The sequence below is a fragment of the Varanus komodoensis genome, unplaced genomic scaffold (genome assembly GCF_004798865.1).
Source record: "Varanus komodoensis strain SLA01 unplaced genomic scaffold, ASM479886v1 scaffold21, whole genome shotgun sequence".
NCBI lineage: Eukaryota > Metazoa > Chordata > Lepidosauria > Squamata > Varanidae > Varanus > Varanus komodoensis.
In genome coordinates this window covers 6115047-6135911 of record NW_025335589.1, presented here as the reverse complement: position 1 = coordinate 6135911, position 20865 = coordinate 6115047, and the positions used below count along the sequence as shown (strand labels likewise).

At 38.4% G+C, this 20865-nt stretch overlaps 2 protein-coding genes across 11 annotated transcripts in view; both read right to left on the bottom strand.

Annotated features, from left to right (window-relative positions):
* The window catches only part of MMAA (metabolism of cobalamin associated A), a 37731-nt gene extending 23959 nt beyond the window's left edge, over positions 1 to 13772 (bottom strand). For 4 of the 8 annotated variants that reach the window (XR_006414827.1, XR_006414828.1, XR_006414830.1 and 1 more), the window contains exons 1-7: positions 13649 to 13772; positions 9544 to 10014; positions 8764 to 8886; positions 8066 to 8236; positions 7674 to 7759; positions 5647 to 5796; positions 4178 to 4265 (exon numbers count right to left, since the gene is read on the bottom strand). Coding sequence is in view for 4 of the 8 variants with exons in the window: in XM_044431000.1 (XP_044286935.1) it covers positions 3978 to 4265; positions 5647 to 5796; positions 7674 to 7759; positions 8066 to 8236; positions 8764 to 8886; positions 9544 to 9979 (1254 nt within the window). In the remaining 4 variants the exon portion in view is untranslated. Of the gene's footprint in view, positions 1 to 3913; positions 4266 to 5646; positions 5797 to 7673; positions 7760 to 8065; positions 8237 to 8763; positions 8887 to 9543; positions 10015 to 12110; positions 12311 to 12866; positions 12907 to 13648 lie in introns of those variants that run through there. The other 4 variants (XM_044431000.1, XM_044431003.1, XM_044431001.1 and 1 more) reach the window with 4 other exon arrangements.
* A 3398-nt stretch (positions 13773 to 17170) lies between these two features.
* SMAD1 (SMAD family member 1) overlaps positions 17171 to 20865 on the bottom strand; it is a 45399-nt gene continuing 41704 nt past the window's right edge. For all 3 annotated transcript variants that reach the window (XM_044430664.1, XM_044430663.1, XM_044430665.1), the window contains exon 7: positions 17171 to 20731. In XM_044430664.1, coding sequence (XP_044286599.1) covers positions 20588 to 20731 — 144 coding nt within the window. In that variant the 3' untranslated portion in view covers positions 17171 to 20587. The remainder of the gene's footprint in view (positions 20732 to 20865) is intronic.

Below are 20865 nucleotides of genomic sequence, written 5' to 3'. Positions count from 1 at the left end.
TTATAATATTTTGCATATATTCAAGATGTAATTGTCACAAAACATACTTTTAGTATTTCATTGCAAAACTTTTATTATTACTTTCATCATACCCAGATATGTATATATTACTGCCTAGTGATGGTAACAGCCGATGCAGCTGATTCTAATCCACAAGAGTTTATACCATGAAATTCATTAGACTTCCAGGCACTCCAAGAATCTTTTTGCTGTTTGTGCTGCAGCAGACTAGCTACCAATTGGGAAGTTGCTCCCCAAACATGACAATTTATCCCTTTGATATTCAAAAGCTCTGCAACACATATAGTCCCACTTGAATCCATCAGTACAGCATAACCACTTCAGGCTGAACTGTAAATAAAGTATTCTTTATATCCTGATCATCAACTGAATTTCTTGATGATTATAAAAATTATGCATTAATACTATTATATATATACATTGTTATTATTTTATTATGCATTATTATAGTTGCCTTTCTCTTAAAACAAGATCCAAGGCTACAGGCAACACATTTATGAAACATATAAATCAACTAAAAACAATGCCCATTAAAACGTCTAAACACAAAAAAATAGAAGAGCCATGCTGGTTCAGACCAAAGGCCCACCTAGTCTAGCATTCTGTTCACACAGAAACCAACCAGCTGCCTATAAGAAACCCACAAGTAGGACATGAATGCAACGATACCCTCTTGCCCAAGTTCCTCAGCAACTGGCGTACATAGGCATACCATTTCTGGTGCTAGATGAGTAGTCACTGATAACCTTATTGTCCCTGAATTTATCTAACCCTTTAAAAGGTATTCAAATTAGTGTCTGTCGCTACATCATCTTGTGGTAGCAAATTCCAGTTATAATTATTCTTGTCCTTTCATTTATTCTGAACCTCCAGCTATGGAACTTCACCAGATGAGCCCAGCTAATAATAAGTGAGAGGAGTAAATGTCACCCTAGCATTTTTCCACGTATGCTTAGGTCTGTAGGCTTCTACCGTGTCTCACCACACCTACCTTTGTCTGTGGTTAGCAAATCACGCTTTGTTAGTGCAGCTGGGTTCAGACAATGCAATAACGTGTGTTTCAGCAATCACAGATCAACAAAACAGCCCACATGCAAACCCTGAATGTGAATTATCATATTGTCTGAACTTATTCAATGTATCAAAACCTACAATGAAACTGGTGCCTGACTTTCTATAAAATGAGAATTCCTACCTAGAACACAAACTAGGCTGAATATTCTGCTAGTCCCCAGATGAAGGTACTGTTTAATTCCCATCACAGATGATGAATCATTTTATTAGAAGATGTTTTACAAGCTGAGATACAGACAGTAATAAACTGAGCCTGAGCTGGGTGAATGCACAACTCTTTTCTGTCAACTTTCTATCAACGTCCTAGAGTCTTGTTTTCCAGTTAACCTATTCCTTATTCCTGTGATTAAGCATCGCCATTATTTATTTATAAACTGCGCCTACAGCCCTAAGCACTAGTCAGCTTCGAAGGTTTACACCACACAGAAAGTTATGAACCATTATATAGTTGTTGATACCCGAATTATGAATACAATAAAGAAGCTAAATCATCTTATGCATTAAATAGTTACAGAGATGCTAGGGAAAATACATTTGCCCTTCACTCTTAAGTGTTCCTCATGCCAGTTTGGTGGCAGGACAGGCAATGCATGCACTTTATCTTAACCCTCAAAAGTGACTCTCTAAGTATTTTATTACCATTAAAACTCAATACGTAATGCTGGTGCTGTATTTAAGGCCTTTCCTTTGGACTCAAAAAAAAAAAAAAAAAGACAAGGAACACACAAGAGGAATGTGAAATAAAAAAACAAAGCAAGATTACTTTTGCAATATCCGAACAAAACTGAGAGTTGGAAGAAGGCATTAACATCCAGCTGGAGGCAGCTGATCAACCCTTGCTGATATTTTACGTAAAGTTCTTCAAGATACAACCACCCAGCAGCCCTTGTGAACAACCCAAAAAATATTCCTGCAATGAAGCATGTGGGGAACTTCAAGGAAGAACTAAAACCATTTTTCCTGAAAAATGGGTGATGCTACTTGACTTCTCCATTTCTGCTTAAAAGGATAATCCTCTTTCAAAGATTTAATATACTTACTGATTAAGCCTTAATATATACTCAGGCTGATGATTTCTTGCTTGGAAACAATTTCTTCTGTTAAATAAGACAGTACACAAATTTGGTTGGACTGGCTCTTCTCTTCTTCCCCATCTCCCATTTTGCAAATCTTTACAGCAATATGTATCTGATTACATTTTGCAAAAGCAAAACAAAACAGAAACAAAAACCCTTAGGGGAAAAACAATGAGAAGCTTGCCTTGCTGTTCTTTTCCAAAGTAAAAATGCAACACTTGTTATTTTAGAAGGAATGGTCTTATTTATGCAGCACAGAAAAATAGTAATACAAAACAATGATATATATACAAACCAGGATGAGAGAAGATATAACTGTAGCTCCTACATGAGCAATTAGAAAGGAAGGGAAAGTATATGGCAGTTCTACACAAATAAGGAAGCAATGTGCAGAAGGGCTATACATATTAAAGGCTGCCCAAGCTTGTATTACAGGAAGTAATGGATTTACAAAGCACCAGTGTAGATTAGATATACAGAGTTGTGGGGGACTTCCTAGTAAGAGCAACACTGATAACGTAACAGCCAGACAATGGCTGATCACTCAAGCTGCTATATTTGAAGAAAGAGTCAGATTTTATGCTGGCAGCCCTCTCTAGGAGATCTATTTATTAAATGCAGTATGGCAGTACTGTAAAATATTAGGAGCATTATGTAATTTAGGACAGATTCTTGTATTTCCATGAAAAATCACTAGTTTGCATTATGTATGGGTTTCACCCACGTTCTATTTACTGTCATCTTTTTTAGATCCCATTATGTTTTTCAACTAGTATTTGCCATTTGTTATGACAAAACTTGATTACAACAATGAAGGTCATTATACATACAACCTATAGAGCCTGATCCTATGAGTGTTTACTTTAATGCTGGGGACAATTGAAGGCAAAAGGAGAAAGGGACAGCAGAAGTTGAGGTGGCTGGATGGCATCACTGTGGAGGTGGGCATGGGCTTCTTGAAGGAGAGATGTTGGAGGATCGGGGAACCTGGAGGAATGTTGTTCATGGAGTCATGAAAAGTTGGACATGACTTTGCGAATGAACAACAACAAAGCCCTTTGTGGTCCACACTGCTTTTTTCATATATGTATACATACAACTGAATCCTTGGTGCAAGCCTAGACCTACACTTTTACATTCAAGTATACAGACCCTGTGCACAAAAATTGTGGCATATTGCAGTAACTAGTGTGTACTATTCATGTACAGGCATGAGGTTTGCAACACACTGGTGTGGTGGCAGATGTGCATCACCGTGTGCTTGAAAACGGCTTTAATATCAGATGCTAATCACCAATTGTACAATAACTGGACTAGCCCAAAGCACTTTTTCTTGTTGAATCGTCTTCAACCACCATGTTTTAATCCAAGCAAGTTTAGTGGTACTGTGTTAAAAAAAGTATTCTGAATCAAAAAGAAGACAATTGAATGTCCAGTTCACTGTCATTTTAATAGCTAACTGAAACTCATGGAATACAAAGTGTTGGAAGATTTTACCAGTGCAGATGACCAGGCAAGTGCTGATTGTGGGCAAAAACAGACGTGACAAGGTACACTGCCAATATTGTCCCAAGAATCCTGTGCAAATTAGATATGAATTGCAAGTGACAGTTCTATAGCCATACAAAGTACAAGTGTGCCATCACAACTGCATACCTATAAACAGATAGGACTGATTTTTATTTATCGAGCATTGTTGCTACCTGGTTAAGGATGTAAATTCATTGAAGGAAAACAACTCATGCCTTGAAAAACAGGTTTTAATATTCATGTATTTACTATCATCATGTAACACAGAGTTGTATATTAGTATTTTTCTTTAAAAGCTTTGAGCAATAGATCTGCAGCCAGACCAGGTGTAAGGATCCCACTGGCAACCTTTTCCTCCAGAAGTGGAATCTGATCTCTGACTGCCAAGTGACTCCGGAAATGATCCAGCATACTTTCTTGGATTACATTCCACATCCACACTTTTTGCTGTCTCCTTCTTTTGGCAAGCAACTCACCACTTGTAAACATGAGGTCTTGGAATTCTGTCATCTTATCCCATATGTCAGAGATACCTTCTCCAGTTTTGGCAGAGATCCGTATTACCTATTAGATTGAGAAGTTTATTTGCTTGTCTAAATATACAGTGCAATGAAGATACTAGGGTTCACCTAAACATAAAGACAAATTCAAACCACAGCTCAACCTTTAAACAATTAAAGTCAGTGGAAAGATCCTGATCATCCAAAACGTAATGCATCAGCATCTAAGAAAAAGTAACAAAACCAGGTATCTAACATGGGATAGACTACAGGATTCAACATGATTAGTGGTAAGTCAACTGTCCTCCGTTACTGATGCACAATATTAGTACTGGTGCCATATTTAAAACTGAGATTGCACTTGAAGATGGTCTGGAAACTTTAAGTAATTGAAAACATGGCTGCCTATCTTTTGAACCATATGAACATATGACACCTATTCTGAGATTGGTTTCCAGTCTGTTTCCAAGCTCAATTCAAGATATGGATTTTAGGCATTAAACCTCTAAATGGTCTGTTTTCCAAAGATATACTTAATGTCTCAAGATATACTTTTTTCCTACAAGCCCCACTCAGACATTATAATTAGCCAATGAAGACCAATGAGGTCATACTCCATGTATACTATAATTTTTAGAATAAAAATATAAAATACATACAAACTAAAATGAGTCACCACTATGACTCTTTTTTTGTGGCAATCCCCAAGTTACGGCTTTCCCTCACAAAGTTCTCTTTTTGGAGTTAAACATTCACCTATCTGCTCCACTATATGGAAGTTGTTCATTGGTTGTCTTTTTGGTTGCCTGCTACTCTAACTTTTAGTTAATACATTTTGTTTGCTCTATAATTTTAGATGGATTTATTTTGTGGTTTAAATGTATAGGTAACATTTTGGATGTTAAGCAAGAAAGATGTAACAACATAATTAAAAATACATTAGAAAATAAACATTAGAAATACAGATGTTAATATCCATATTAGTTAATAATGTCCATATAAGTATATGTATCTCATAATAACCATAAACGCTCCTCAAACATAAGACAAAAGAATAAAGACAGTGAATATATTAGACAGTGTAGTTAACTTTACTGCAAGCTGCCTTGTGGGTGTTTAATTGACCAGTACTCTACAAAGATTGTAGACTAAAAAGTATGCTACTACATGTTATGAAGCAATAAACAGTTATGGACAAAAGGAAGAAGTAAAGATTAAACCAGTGCATGCATTTCTGAATCAGCTTCCAACACTGAGACCAAGGTGATGTTCAAAATCTCACACATACTTAGTATCACATGGACACATGGAAGGATTAAGAGACAGTTGGAGAACAGGCAATAAAGCTTGTACTTAAACAGTTACACTAATTCCTACAGTATTAATATTCTCAGCAATATCTCATTTTTCCTAATTCAAGAAAATATAATTTTGTCTATACAAACCTTTGGCTTCCAAACTTTTGAACGCTTACGGAGTAATTTCAGAGCACTGACATATTCTGCTTGAATTCTTCGTGCTGGCACAATGAGATCTCCATCAGCTTTAGTTACAACAACTAGATCTGCCATCTCAATTATACCTCGTTTGATACCCTGAAAAGAACAAACAAAGACAGTGATGGAATTCAGAGATGCAGATTATAGCCATAAAAGCCACGTTCCTTTTAATGGTTCTTTCAGATAAAATACCAAGTAGCAGAAAATTAAAGAAGTGCAATATATACCAAGAGTATTCACTAGCTTTTTCAAAGGATTTCTGATCATTGTAGGTATCTTCAGGTAAAACAATAAATGCTAATGCTTTTCAGTAAAGGATTTCCAAGGAAGAACTGCATCTTTTTCAAGTAATCTGGGAAATGGACCTACCCAAACTGCAAATACAGAGAGAAATAACTCCTATAAAATTGAAAAAACATGAGTTGTCTTCAGAGAATTTATACACTTATTTATTTGCATATTGTCCCCTGCTCAATGAAAAGTCATGACAATATACAAAAAATACAAAAACAAGAAAACTACAATAAGCTATTCAGTACATGCTGTATAATCAACTATAAGCTTTGTAATAAAACAAGAGAGTAACTATTAAAAGGGTATGGTGACATCTTTCATATTAAATATAATTCACTAAATTATTAATACATAACAACTGTTGTCCATTTCAAGTTGCAATTGTTTTTTTCTTCTTCTGTTTTTTAGGAGAAAGAAAATAGGAAAAATTGGGCAGGAAAAAGAAAAAGTATCTGGGAGGTGATTTTAAAACAATTCCTTGTTTACTTTTTCTTGTCGTCTTGATAATAGCACAACAAATCAGGCATTCCTGATAAACTTGACTGATCACTGTCACAAGGTTTTCATCACAAAATTGAAGGGAAGGACTAGCCTTCATTTGGCAGTGAACAAACACCAATCAACAAGACAAAGTAGAAAGTACTCAGAAGTTGCTCCTTTCAAGTCGCCACCTTCCCAGAACCTCTAGTTCCAACTGTGATGGATGTTAAGCCATCTAACAATCCAACATCCTCTAGTACAACCAGCAAATGTTGCCAGGAGGGTGAATTTCATTTAAATCACTGGTCAGTAAAGCTAGATTTAAATCATGGTTTTTGACATAATTTGCATGCCTGCCTGCCTTGCCCATAGATAGAGAAACATCATTTAAATATTCCCAAACGGGGTCTCTTTTACGGCCTGCTGCCAATTATAAATTTTATCCTCCAGGGAAAAATAATATAATAAACCTCAAGCTATACACAAAAAGGTCCAAAAACTTGTGGAGTATTCTCCTCAAAAGGTTTCACTTTCATTTTTACTTCTTGCCCCTCCCTCCTTAGCTTCTTGCGCAGATCTGTTCCACTCCCAACAATCTTCTTCTAGTCATTGAATTTTTTCAGACTTAGCATTTAAGAGGTAAGGGGTTGATTCAATGGTCTTTTTTCTCAATTCTGTTTATTTTATAACATTGCTGCTGTGAAGAAGAGACATGTGAACTCTGCAGACACAAATTCACAGTTTTGAGAACTGTAAAACCAAGCAGTATCTTCTATACAGAAAAACTGCCCAGTAATTTTACAGAAACCTCTGGAAAAGCATGATATTGTGAATGGCTTAATGGAATTCATTTACCAAAAAATTTAAACATTGCATGAATATACAACCTCATGCTTCATAATTAAAAACTCATCCTTATTTCAGGATGAATAACCTTTGGACTATAATGTATCTTAAACAGAAAACTATCTTTTGATAGACTTTTTCCCCTCATAAAGCGTTTTATTTAAAAAAAACTGATTAAAATCAAACAAATCATTTATTAAATAATCAATTGTTATCCACTTCGGTTGCCAGAACTGACCACTGTACTTTGATGGTCACTTCTGGCAGGCCAAGCTGGCACAGGGTACTTTTGAAAACCTCTGACGGTTATGGTTATTTCAACTTTAGATGCTTGCCAAATGCAGCAACAGTACCTGTAATTCATCTCCTCCTGCTGGCGGCAACAGCAATACAAACATATCAACCATATCAGCAACAGCAAATTCCGACTGCCCCACACCTGAGAATCAAGAGCAGAAAGTGACAAACACTCAAGTGACAAAATGCATTTTCCAATTATAGGGGAAATGTTCCTTTTCAAAGTTGTTCATGCAGACACAACTGCACTAAATTGTGTCAGTGAAGCATTATAGTGCCACCCTTTCCCCTCTCATTGTGTTTTACCGCACGTCAGCACTGACTGAGCTGATCATAAGTTTGGGTTCTCTCCTGTTCTAGACACCATGGTCCAGGGCAAGACAGAGACAAGACACTGTGCTATCATGGAAGCCACACTGCACAGAACTAAGGAAAGAGATCAACTGACCTACTGTTTCCACAAGAACAATGTCATAGCCTCCTCCTTCACACAACAGAATGGCTTCATTTGTGGTTCGTGTCACGCCGCCCAGTGTTCCCCTGGTTGGAGATGGCCTGATGTAAGCATTCATATCTCTTGACAACTCAGTCATTCGCGTTTTATCTCCCAAGAGTGAACCTAAAGCAATGAACAAAGCATTTCACAGCAGCTTAGCCATTCAAGCATAATACATTTTGTCCCAAACCTAAGCCAGGGCAGGTGCATTCTTCTAAAAGAATGTCTTGTATAAGATACCTCCACACAATTTGAGGTGATCCTTCCTCCCCCAGCAATCCCTGTACCACCTCGTTCAGGAAGAGAGACTTCTTCAGGGAAGCAATCAACTATGGTGGGGGGGGGGGGGTCAGGATAGTTCTCTTCTGTGAATTTATTTCTATTTACAGTTCTTTGACTACAAGCCAGTATCTATAATACTGGTGAAGAATCTAATGTCTGTTTCCTGATTTTGTTATCACACTTATTGAGTTTTCAGCATGAGACCTGCTACACATTTAATAAAAATAACTGTACAAGCATCTATGCACATTTGCTCTGAAGTTAAGTCCTATTTTTAATAGAGCTTGCTTAGGTAAGCAGGCATAAGTTTGCAGTCCAAATATCTGTTTCTACAACTGGCAAAGTGATGTTTTCTTGTACACACTCACCACCACTAGTGCTTGAAGAAGGGTCCACTGCCAGGACAGATACTTTGTACCCTCTTTCAGTGAGCATTTTCCCAAAGCATTCGATGAACGTTGATTTCCCAGCTCCAGGGGGGCCTGATAATCCTGAGTAGCAGCATAAAAATTCTTTACAACAGGCAATCAAATCTATCTGGGCAAGGCTATCTGTATACTATGAAAAATTTCGAAGTTAAGCATTTCTGTTATGCATTGACCTAAATCCAGTTAATGATTTGAGACCAATATTCCATGCTCTGTTCTTAATTATCATGCTCCCCTCTCAGCTGACAAGTGTCTTTATAAATCTGTGACTTTTTAAATGTGTACATGATCTAATAACAGTTAACAGTTAACTCGTGAGCAGAGCCGGCTGGTGCAGGAGGTCAGACTAGATGGCCTGGGAGACCCCTTCTGACTCGCTCTGTTTTCTATGTTTCTATGTAACACAGTATATAGCATTTTTATGTGAAGGCATCACTTGCTCTTTCTAAAGCAACCCAAATGTTGGTTTGTTCAATGTTTTTCTACACTACAGGAATATTATATATAAGCATGTTTTATAGAAATTAAATTTTAATTTACTTTAACAAACAAGCAGCTAGCACACTAACTAGCAAAATGGTCAGGGAAACTGAGGTATTTAAAATGGCACATATAACTTCAGAGATAAATAAACCCTGTTTCCTAAAAAATAAGAAAAATCACAAGTGAAGGCACTTTGAATTAGAATAGCAATAACTGCACAAACAAAAGAGAACTGACCCACTCTAAAGGCTAGTGGTTTTCCTTTATTTAATTGTTCTTGTTCTCTGTGGTAGGATAGTACCTTCTGAAGAAGCACCTGTGCAATCTCCTTCTTCCTGCTGTGTGTGGATTCTATAAGAGTAATAGCTTCGGCCAAACAGGCCCTGTGTCCTTGGATTAGTCCACCATACAGTCTGTCTAGAAGTCTTTGGTCCTTGTCAGAGAGATCATGTGTCTGTTGTTCTTTAGTTGCAGGACAACACAAGCTACTTTTCAATCCCTTGAAAAGTATCATCTTCTTTGAACAACATTGTTGTAGTGAATTAACATGTTGGCCATATAGAAATGAAGATCTCCAGCTGGATCTCCAGGAGAAACTGGTGAAAGGAGGTTTCCTAATATACTTAAGGAAATGGTAGAGAGGAAATTGTAGCAGCAATGATGATCCATTCATTTTTTCTTAAGTCGGAGAACTTGTTTTTAGACAGCCTAATAGGAGAAGAAAAAATTCTGGTACTTCCATACTTTATTTTCAGCTATAAGTCAGCAGTAGAAAAGTACTGTTTCAGGTCAATTCACCAGATATGTTTAGCCATGTCTAACATTGGCTAAACAAACATGTAGCATATTATGAAAGCATAACAGCTGCATTCCTGAGAAAAAGCCAGCTTTGTGAAGTGCATTTGAAACAGTGAAGAGGCAGGTGAGCAGGGAAAATGGTAAACATCTGCTTGGTGTCCCACTACATGTAATATGTACTTGAAGCCTATGGAAGACAACTTAGTGGTGTAGATGTCAATTTTATAATGATTTTTTTACCAATTCTACCAACCTAACCCACAATCCTTGAATTTCAATTCCCCATACGTAGAATTCACTTGTCAGCCTGATCATTTTCCAAATCATATGGATCAGTTCTGCTTTAGTAATTGAACTGCTAGAAATTTAAAACAAAAATAGATGGGAGTTTCTAACTGGACATAAGAAAAAACTGTATGGTAGGAAGTTATAAATTATGTTCCTTGTGTAAAAGGATAACTCCTCCTGGAATCACCAATTACTGCCTCCATTCATGTGTCCTTTGCACCAAAAGGTTAGTTCATGCCTTGTCCAACTGAGCAGCTTAACATGCCCAGAAGCATTTGCTTGGCTACTGGAAGAAACAAGATTCTGGGATCAGATGACTTTTGGTATGTCCTACCAGGACTTAAAGCTTCCAGGAAGAATGATCCACAGACCTATTAATGAGAGCCAAATGGATGCTTCCCGTGTTACAAGATGAATTTCTAGAGTTAAGTAGTGGCATGATGTACTCAGGAAATACCTGGATATAGTGCTGTTTAGCAGATATTCTATTAGTTCTATCATTCAGTAGAACTAATAGAACTACAATTTACTTGTACTTAAATTTTAATAAAATTAGGAAGAAGATAGCATTTTCTCTAATTTATCCCTAAAAATGATTTTTCACCAAAACACTTACTTAGAAGTAAGTTTGAGTGAATTAGTGGAGCCTATTTCTGAATAACCATATTTAGGAATAGGTTTTAAGTATTCTAAACAGGGCTGAACATTTGGAAAATAACATACTTATGGAGACATTAATCTGTTAAACAGATATACTATACTGAAGTAATAGCACACACAACACCCAAAAGGACTAAATTAATATATAATATTCATTATTCAAAATCCATTGAGCAGCATTTATCCTATGTGTTGAACGAATTAGAATCAGTTTGCTTGGTGACTATAAGTGGCATTTAGGTTTTTTTAATGGTGATTTTATGTAATCTAGCTTATGTTGTATTTGCTTGTATATTTATAATAAAAATATAAATGTTTTAAAGAAAAAAGTCATAGATCACTAGAAGCTAATTCAGATAACCACATAGAAAATTTATGATCTCTTACATAAACTTTAGCAGCTGGTGCCAAAAGCAGACTAAATGCTATATTTAGGGTGCAATCCTATGGATGTTTAGTCAGAAAAAGTTCTACACTGCCTGGGACATGCTGGGATTGTGCCCTTAGACACTCCGGTGTAAGCTTTTTTATTGTTTTTCCCAAGATTTGCACAGCTGAAATGCCTGCTAGTTGCATACAAAGCTGGTTGGGAACTCCCTTGTAGAACAAAAATAAAACTACTTTAGTTTCAAACATTAAAAGGTCTCATTTGAAAAGGACCTTTCCAATAAGCAGAAATCTAAATTTTAATCTAAACAGCTACTTCATCCTAGGTCCTAAGTACAGGAGTTATGCACCGTTAATATTGACATGGTCCCAGTACCATCAAATATAATTTATAAATCTCTTTGCCAGAGAAAGAAGAGAACCACTGTACAGTTTATTCTAGCCCAATCATGTGCTATAATAACATAGATATCTAACATAAACATATACTAGGACTTCACAATTATTCTTCTAAGAGTACACGCCTGACTGTGCTTACTTAGAAGTCCCATCAGGTTCAATGGGGATAATCCCAAGTAAGTGTCCATAGGCTTGCAACTTAAATCACAGTGAAAATAGACTCCAATATGCTACATTAACATCCATTTGAAGTGACCCAAACGTAGTTTTACCTTGATCAATTTTACACTGCAAACATTGCGAAAGGGCAAAGAGCTTTTCCTTGTTAGCAGTACACACAGCCCACCACCAACCTGCCTCCGGTTCCCCACAAACTGAAATCCAGTCAGAAGTTATATTGACAGATGCCCTCCCACATTGGCGCACGAAAAGTGACCTGCAGCCCTACGAAGCTTTTACATCCGGGACGCACCAACATGCAAAGTGAATCAAGGTCGGGTCTTGCCCTCACCCCCGCCCCTCAGGCATGGCGACGGGTCTGAACCGCGCTTGCGCATAACCTGGCCGTTCCAGCGAGTACGGAAGAGCCGACCGAACGTTTCGCACACTAGGGGGTTAGCTGCCCGCTGTCATTCGCAGGATGCCTATAGATCGCAGCAAGTTTTAGAGGGCCGTGATTTCGTCTATACACCGGATTCCTGGTGGCCTGGCGTATTTCTTTTCCTAATCGTTGGTTGCCTCTAATTGTTAGAATGGGAGACAGCTGTTCATATCATACAAGGCAGAAGTCCGATCTCTCTTTCCATCTGCCCAAAAATGTGTAGCAAAAATCATTTTATCGCATTCGAGTCTTATTGTGAAGACACATTTTTAAAAACATTTCAAAAATTGCCCTGTAAAAACTAGCTGTGGGAAATAAAAATCCTGCCCAGTAATACGAAGTTTATATTGTAGGGGGACTACCCTATATTTGGGACGCATGGGCCCATCTCGAATTTCAGGCAAATTGTTATGGGCACTTCCAATACCTGTTCCTCTTCCGTTAGTCAGCAATCCTAGGCGTACGAACATGGTTTAAATTCAACTCAATGAGCTTTACTTCTGAATAGCTCAATTGCTGCCCCCCGCCCCCGCTGCTGTCTGACTGTGGAGAGGGAGCAGAACCTCTGGGGCTGTGAGGGGGGTGGGACGATGGAAGAAGAAGGGGGAAGGCAGGGGGAGCGGAGGAGAAGGAGGTGGTTGACAAATGCAGAAGAGAAGGGAATCGAGAAAGGGAGAAGAGAAAAGTAAAACGTCAACACAGAGGGAAAAGATGAGTAGAAAGCAAGGAGGGAGGAAAGAAACGGGAGCACAGAAACTCCAAGGGAAGGACGTGCGGAAGTGTGGAAAGATCCCCCTAAAAAATAAGGGGCAGCACCCGTAAACAAGGATTCCTAACATTCCAGCAGGCTTCTATGGTAAGGATTAAGAAAACTGTCCTGGGCCGAGAGGGATAAACCGGGCCCCCCTGCAGAGGAGGCGGTGCAAATGCCCCAGTGCGGCTGGCGGATGCCGTCCCGCTCCTTGAGTCCCCGAGGCGCCTGCTGAAGTGCTCTCGGCGGCAGCTCAGTCCTTTGACCCCCGCAGCTGCCCTCCGGCGCAGCGCCGGCCTTCGCCATTCAAGCCTGTGCAGCGACGAGCGGCGGGCAGCCGCTGCAGGCCAAGCGGGGGCGTCAGGGCGCCTTTCGCCGCGCTCCCTCGGTCTTCCCGCCCCCAGCAGCGGCATCCAGAGAGCAAGCCCCGCTCCGGACGGCTGCTACGAAGGCCTCACCTTGGCTATTGTAAGCACACGCACCACATTCTCCCGGCCTGAATTTTGTAAGGTGTTCCTCGGCTTCCGCTTCCTGTGCCACGCGGGGGCGGCGGCGGCGGCGGCTGCATTCGTGGTGCTGAATGTTGCACAGAGGGGGGACTTGCCCTGAACAGGACAGAGCGGGAGGGAAGGAAGGCAAGGCACACTCTTCCGCTTCAATGGTCTGCAACAGCTCTATAGTGTGGTCTGCTGCTACTATCCCTCTCATGGCTTGACCCTGAAAACTTTGTAATGCAGGGCTGGGCAACCTGTAAGCTCCGTCTTATCTCACCACTGTCTGTGTTGGCATAGTCGCAATGGGAGTTGCAGTCCCAAGAACATCTGGAGTCACAAGTTGGCCAGCCCTATATTGCAAGTCAAGACATAGTAGATTGAAACAACTTGATAACATACACTGCTGTTAATACCTACAAATTGCAAATTAGCGATTAAACTCAGTTTGCATTGTCATCTCTACTTTCAGATAGGGGCTGACTAGTAATATTTATTACCAATAGATACTTCAAATTTACTTAATCTATTAATGATATTCGTGATTCATAAGGTGAAGACTGCCATAAGTTATTCTTTTCAATTTTGGTTATCTGCTAAACCTCTGCATTGAAGGCCAAGACAAATATGTAAATTCAGCTTCTACTCAAATGCTCCTTGAGCTATCATTTTCTATCTAACAAGCTCCTTGGCTGCTTCAAAAACTTGTTTATTGTTGGGGCTCAACATTTTCAGCAATATGGTCTATTTTCATATTGTCATCTTGTTTTTATAGTCTGTTCCTTTCTTGTCATCTGAACAATTTTTAGAAGGAATCCTTACCTTTTAACCCTTGAGTCTGCCTATTAATCACTTTGGCATTCTCTTTAACTATGTGTAACTTTGAATCTGTACTATAAATATATTAACCTCCAAGTATCCTGAAGATATGTGGATTTCATTTCTGAAGTTTTAACTTCCTTTTCAGAACAATCCTATGCATCTTAAGTGGGAGAAAGCAGCATTGTGCAGAACATGAATAGGATTGTTTAAGTTTCTTCTTTGGAAGTTTTAAATGTCTTCTTTTGTAATTAACTATGACTGTGCTAGACTTACTGAAAACAATTGAAGTTAGCAGCACAAGACATTTTGCCTTTAGAATGAAAAAACAGAGGAGGAAGTACTTGCATACTGGTTAACTTCAATTACCCTCATATTGACTGGGAAAATATGTTACCATTGCTTTTACAACCAAAATAAAACTTACCTAAATAAGATTGTGCATCAGAAAAGTTGATCATGTAAGCTAATTAGAGGGAGCTAACCTTATGCTTTGTTCTAAGCCCTGTCCAGTATCTGGTGCAAAATACATTATCAAACTGATCAGGAACTATTACCATAATTACATACTGTGTGGCCCAGCTGATCCTGGCCACATAGAGTTGGAAGGGGCCATGAAGTCCATTGGGTCCAACATCCTGCTGTTGCAGGACACCACTTTATATCATCCCACCACACCCCTTTCCAGAATTATGCTATGCTAGAAGCAGACTGGCTGTGGACAGAATAAGTGTTAATAGCCCTGGTGGAGGAGGTAGCCAGATATTGCCCCTCTCAAAGACCCCTCATTTCTGTTTGGGGATATGATTAGCCACCAAAGCTATTAGTTTGAAGCTGCAGCTCTAAATAGATCAGTTCATGGCAAGTACTTTACAGCCCAGTTTTAAGGATGTTTACTTAGAAGTGCCTTGCACTGAATGAAATATGGCTTATTCCCCAGTAGGCGTGCAAAGAATCTTTCTTCAGCCTTAGGTTACAGTTCCATGCCCATTCTCATTAGCCCTGATTCATCCTAAAAATATGTTAAGTGAAGTTTTTCATAGCATAATTTAGGAAAAATCAAAGCTAGCATAAAAATTTCCATAGTTTTAAAAAGACAGGATACTACTACAAATCTGACTTAACAAACCAAAGTGACTTGGGCCACAAGCCTATGTGCTTGCAATCAAGATGCAATTAAGGCGCAATCTTGTGCATGTCCCCTCAGATTATAAATGTCATTGGATTAAGTAGTATGGCTTTGAGGATTGCAGCTAACATCCCACTGAACTCAATAGGATTTACTTTTAAGAAAAACCACACAATGCTACACATACATTGTACATTTAGGGTCAGTGACTGGCCGAGTTCAGTGAACTTCATGGCTGAGTGGGAGCTAGAACCCAAATCTCCAGAGACCCAAATCTCCTAGTCCAGCTCATTAACCACTACTGTCTTTATAGGTATTATAACATAACACATACATTGTACATACATTTTTCCTCAACAGGGAAAATCTTGAAAGAGCCCTGGATCAGCTCAGAGCTGTTTTCTACCCAAAACTACAACTGTTGTGTTTGTAATCTAAAAGTAGTATTTATTTTTACCACTACATAGTTCTTGAGTGAAACCTACATTTTTAAACAGTGTAAATAATACAGAATTGCCTAACTAGCTGCATTTCCCAATTTGTGAGGGAAACACCTTTTATGACTCACACCAAATTGAAATGCAACATACCTCATTAACAAGATGAGGGCTTCCTCTGACAGTCTTGGGAAGAGGACAACTAACTGATCATATTAAAATATGATTAAAAGGTTTTATTCAGCACCTTTTATTACAGAGAGGTTGAAACAAGTTGCAACTTTTGTTTCCAATGATTCACATCCAATTTTGTTTTGTTAAGAAGGTATCATTTCAAACTTCAGTTCTACTTATGTTTATGTTGTTCAGTTCTATTACCAGCAAAATAACTGAACTCAGTGCTGCTCTTGATAAACTATCCTATTTCAACTTGTCAGCAGTAAGCAGAAATGTCTATTTCATAAAAAAATAATCTCTTCACAATGTTAGCTTGTTTTTCTACTGATACCACTGGCAGAATTTCCTTTGTAAATTCTAGCTTTTTTCCCTCCTCCCCATCCCTTCTAAAATTTGGCAAGTTCTCCAAATACTTGGCCATTTCACTTACATAAGGTAGGAAAAGCACCCCACATTTTTTCACCAAAGGAACAATTACTTCTGGTCATCTGTATCATCTTTAAAGTATCCATAAAAACTTTAATTATAGAGAGTCCAGAATTAATAGGAAAAAGTAGTTCCTTCATAAAATATTTCAGCAGCCACATGGAACCTTAAGGACTAACATCATCAGATGCATTAAATGTTATTCTCATTTGGTAGGTTTTGGGGGGGGGTGGGGGAGGATGAAAAACTGGGGTTAAGACATGCAAAAAGTCTGTCACAGTTCACTGCATGCAAAATAAGCATAGTAACCATTCACAGAAACAGTAATGTGTGAGAACCATGCTAAAGAATGTGTTAAGTAAGTGAATACCTATGAAGACAGTAGTGGTTAATGAGTTGGACTAGGTCTCTGGAGATTTGGGTTCTAGCTCCCACTCAGCCATGAAGTTCACTGAACTCTGGGCCAGTCACTGACTCTAATATAAATAGGATAATAAATAATGAGACGGGAAGAAACTGCCTTTATTCAAGTACAAACGGATGGATTCAAGCTTCAATTTTAGCTCTAATTAAGCTATTTCATGCTGGAATATTCCTTCAGAAGTCCTGTATTGGACAATGACAAAATCAAATTCAGAACCAGAGAGTCCTGGATGATGAAAAAGTCTACTGGTTTCTGAATGTTCTGATGCAGACAGTTAAATTAATTGCACTGAATTTTACAAGAATTACCACTAGATGATCTGAAGAAACAACTACAATCAAAAATGCACACTCCATTTCTAGATAATGGGTTGAGAAGCACGAAGCAGAAAGTATGCACCACGTAACGAGTACTTGCATAATGAGTCATGTATTTGAGCAAATTCTGCATATATAAACTGAAACAGATAGCTCAATGAAACTTTCAACTCAGTATGCGAGAGACTTTTTAATTTACAAAAACAACATGCAGCAGCATTTTGAGGAGAGACTGGAGATTTTATTTCCCTACTAATCCACAAACAATTGAACCAGAATTCTGCATTCACCTGATTTTCAATAGATTCAAGGGTGGGTGGCTGAGCAAATCAGTCTGCACTGCTTCACACAATGCCTCATGTGTGGTCATTCAAAGCCATACAAAATGGCCATGACCACTGGCTTAAAAAGGGATAAAGACAGAATTGGTACATGGTATTTTGCTACTGGAAGCAAAAAAACAAGATGGTGCTCCATACCATTCTATATACAAAAGCCAACTGAAATGGCAGATGAATGTTTCTTCAATATTGGTTGATGCATCAGTGTCCTTCATTGTATCAGATAGCAACAAGCTAGCTTAGAGGTATCCAGCTTTCTAAAAGCATGAAGACTTATGTTTATAAGGCAGGCCATATTGTACACAACTCTCTTCTCCAGCACTTGGCTGCTGTCTTCCAGCATCTGCTGCTTGAGACTACCACCTCTCTGACCCTGGGAAAAATAAATAAAAATGAAGGAAACTGTATCAATATCTAGTTGTAATAGCCAGCTTGAATCTTCATGTTCAGAGACATTGTTGCTGAAAGTCAAGAGTCTTTATTTCCTTTTTTTGGGGGGGGTGGCAGGTGAGGAGCAACAGACTTATTATGCCTTCCTTGTGAACTTCAGAAGTACCTTCTAACCTTTTGTCTGATCCAGCAGAGCTCTTATCATAGATTACTAGCTGCAGAAGCTAGGAAGATTCCCCCCAGAAGCCTCAGTGCAGTTTCTTTCCGCTTACTAGAGGCTGCAGACAGACACAGAAAGGCTACAGACACATAGCCTTGTACAAGCTTTGCTCAAGTTTTTTTGCAGGATTGGCCATTATCAGTTCTGGGCAAGATGGCACAGTAGAGTGATCCAGTAAGTCAATTTGTGTAGGCTTACAGCATAAGGCACTTTTGAGTACCAGGACTTGCTCAAATGAAGTGATTACACAGTCACACCATTGTGTTTTGTTTGGCAGAATACACCTACTTATGGACTAGTCTCATCATAACTTTTTCCCACAAGAAAGGATCTTTGAAAATTAACTATGCTTTACATTCGGTTTAACTAAAACAAATTGCCTACACAGGTCCCAGATGCTGCATAGTAGAGTGGCTTTAAGAGGTCACCTGCAAGGGTATGTCTCAAAAGAGGATTCTGGAAAGTAAGAGGATGCTTCCCATACCATGGGTTAGACATGTGGCTGCTTTCAGGATTCTCATGCATTTTTTGAGTGCGAGATGAAAAATTGTTTTTTGGACTTAATACTCCAGTTTCCAGAATCTCCAGTTTAGAAATCCTAGAAGCAAAAGTATCTGTCTGGCACCTTGGAAAAATTGGCTGAAGACAGCTTAGTGCCAGGTGAAGATGATGGCACTATCACTCCAATTCAATTTAGGGGTGATCCTTTTATTTTTAAAATCATGTAACCTCTCCTGTGAAATATATCCTTGCTGGATATATTTCTTAATCATAAACATAAATTTTAATAAATCATTGTATATACTAAGTTTATACATACTTGTAGTTAAGGAGCCAAAATAAATAAGAACACAAAGCAATGTGGTATGGTAATCTGGACATAAGTAATAGTTCTGGAAAAGTTTAAGAATCGTTTTCTAACAAGTTGGACAATATGAGATTGACCAAAGCATCTTTTTAAGGCAGCATAAAGGAATTGCTTGCTATTCTATGCTGATCAAATTTGTTTCTTAATTGTTGCTAAACATGTCTCCTCTTCAAATAAAATAGCAGGAACTAATTTAAATCACAACTAGTGTTTTACAGATTAATATGAAGAAAAATATGCACAAAAGATAGTTTTAATCAAAGTAAGCAATATGTTTATTTGAACTTCAGTAGAGATGAACCACTAACTTTTGGAATAAAAAAATACTGAAAAAGTACTACAGCTTGAATGAATATAAAAAACATTAGCAGAAAGAAAACAATTTAAATGGTAAAAAAATTAACCTTTTAAGTCTGAAACACTTGAATAGGTTTGTTTAAGTCTTCCCAACATGTACTAACATCTGCTAAGTTGGCAAAACACAAAGCTCTTATAAAATGAAACAGCTACTTCCGTTATGTGAACTGCATCAAACTGCCCAATCTGTAAAAGGCTGTACAGTTTTGTCTTGAAATATACAGACCTTGCAGTACATGACAAAAGCATTTATTGACCTACCCTTGCTCTGTGAAGCTCTGGATGGGCAGAAATATCAGTTAGTAGTAGGATAAAGCCACTATAAAAATGAAATGCACACCGCAAGACTTGGACTGTTTAACAAGCTATGTTTACAGTATAATTCTACCTGTCCATGTCAGCTCCCCTTCCCACCCACCTCCCTTCAACTATCTAATTCCTTTAGGCTAGTCCATCTCTAACTTCCAAATACACTGTACATACATTTAGCAAAGAGCATACCTAAAAATTCTTGCAACAGTATGGTCAGTACACAGTTTCAGAAGATTACACAGAAGCCTTAGTTTGTTTGGGGCTAGCAACTATTACCAAGAACAATGGATTTCAAACATCATGAAAAGTTAGTTGAGAGAAAACAGTGTAATCATCAACTTTCTGTATTCCTTCCAGAACACACAACACAATGGATGTTCAGCACAAAGGGATCTTAGTGTGCCAGATAAGATTGCTTAAGAACAGTGTCTGGATTACATTGACTTGGTCATCCCTAGCCATTACACACTGCCCTGCATAAAGATTTGCAAGAGATTACTACTATGTAAACTAAAAAATCTTGATGCCAACTACTTAGTAACAGGGGTTTTTTCCCTGATCTAACAGTTGGTCACAGAAGTCAAGTATAATAAAGGCCACTGCCAGTTTTGTACATGTGTCTGACTCATACATCCTTCAAGTCATGCAAGGCTCAATAGTGTCTGAAGTGTAGCTGCTCAGAATCCTTTTTAAGACACGGAAGATATTGGGTTATGAGGAGAACCCATCTGTGTAAGAACTTTATCCAGCCACTGAAGGGGACCATGCAAGTGAATCTCAATCCAGCAGGGTGTGCTTGTAACATCTTGCCGATGATATTCTGCTCCCCAACCCTAGAAAGTGAAAAGAAGGAATGTTCCAGCAATTAGTGTTGCTACAGATGTAGCTGCATCTCAACGATAGAGCAGACTTTTATATGCGAACTTTCTTTAAAGGCAGCTCTCAGGATCCCACAGACAAAACACCT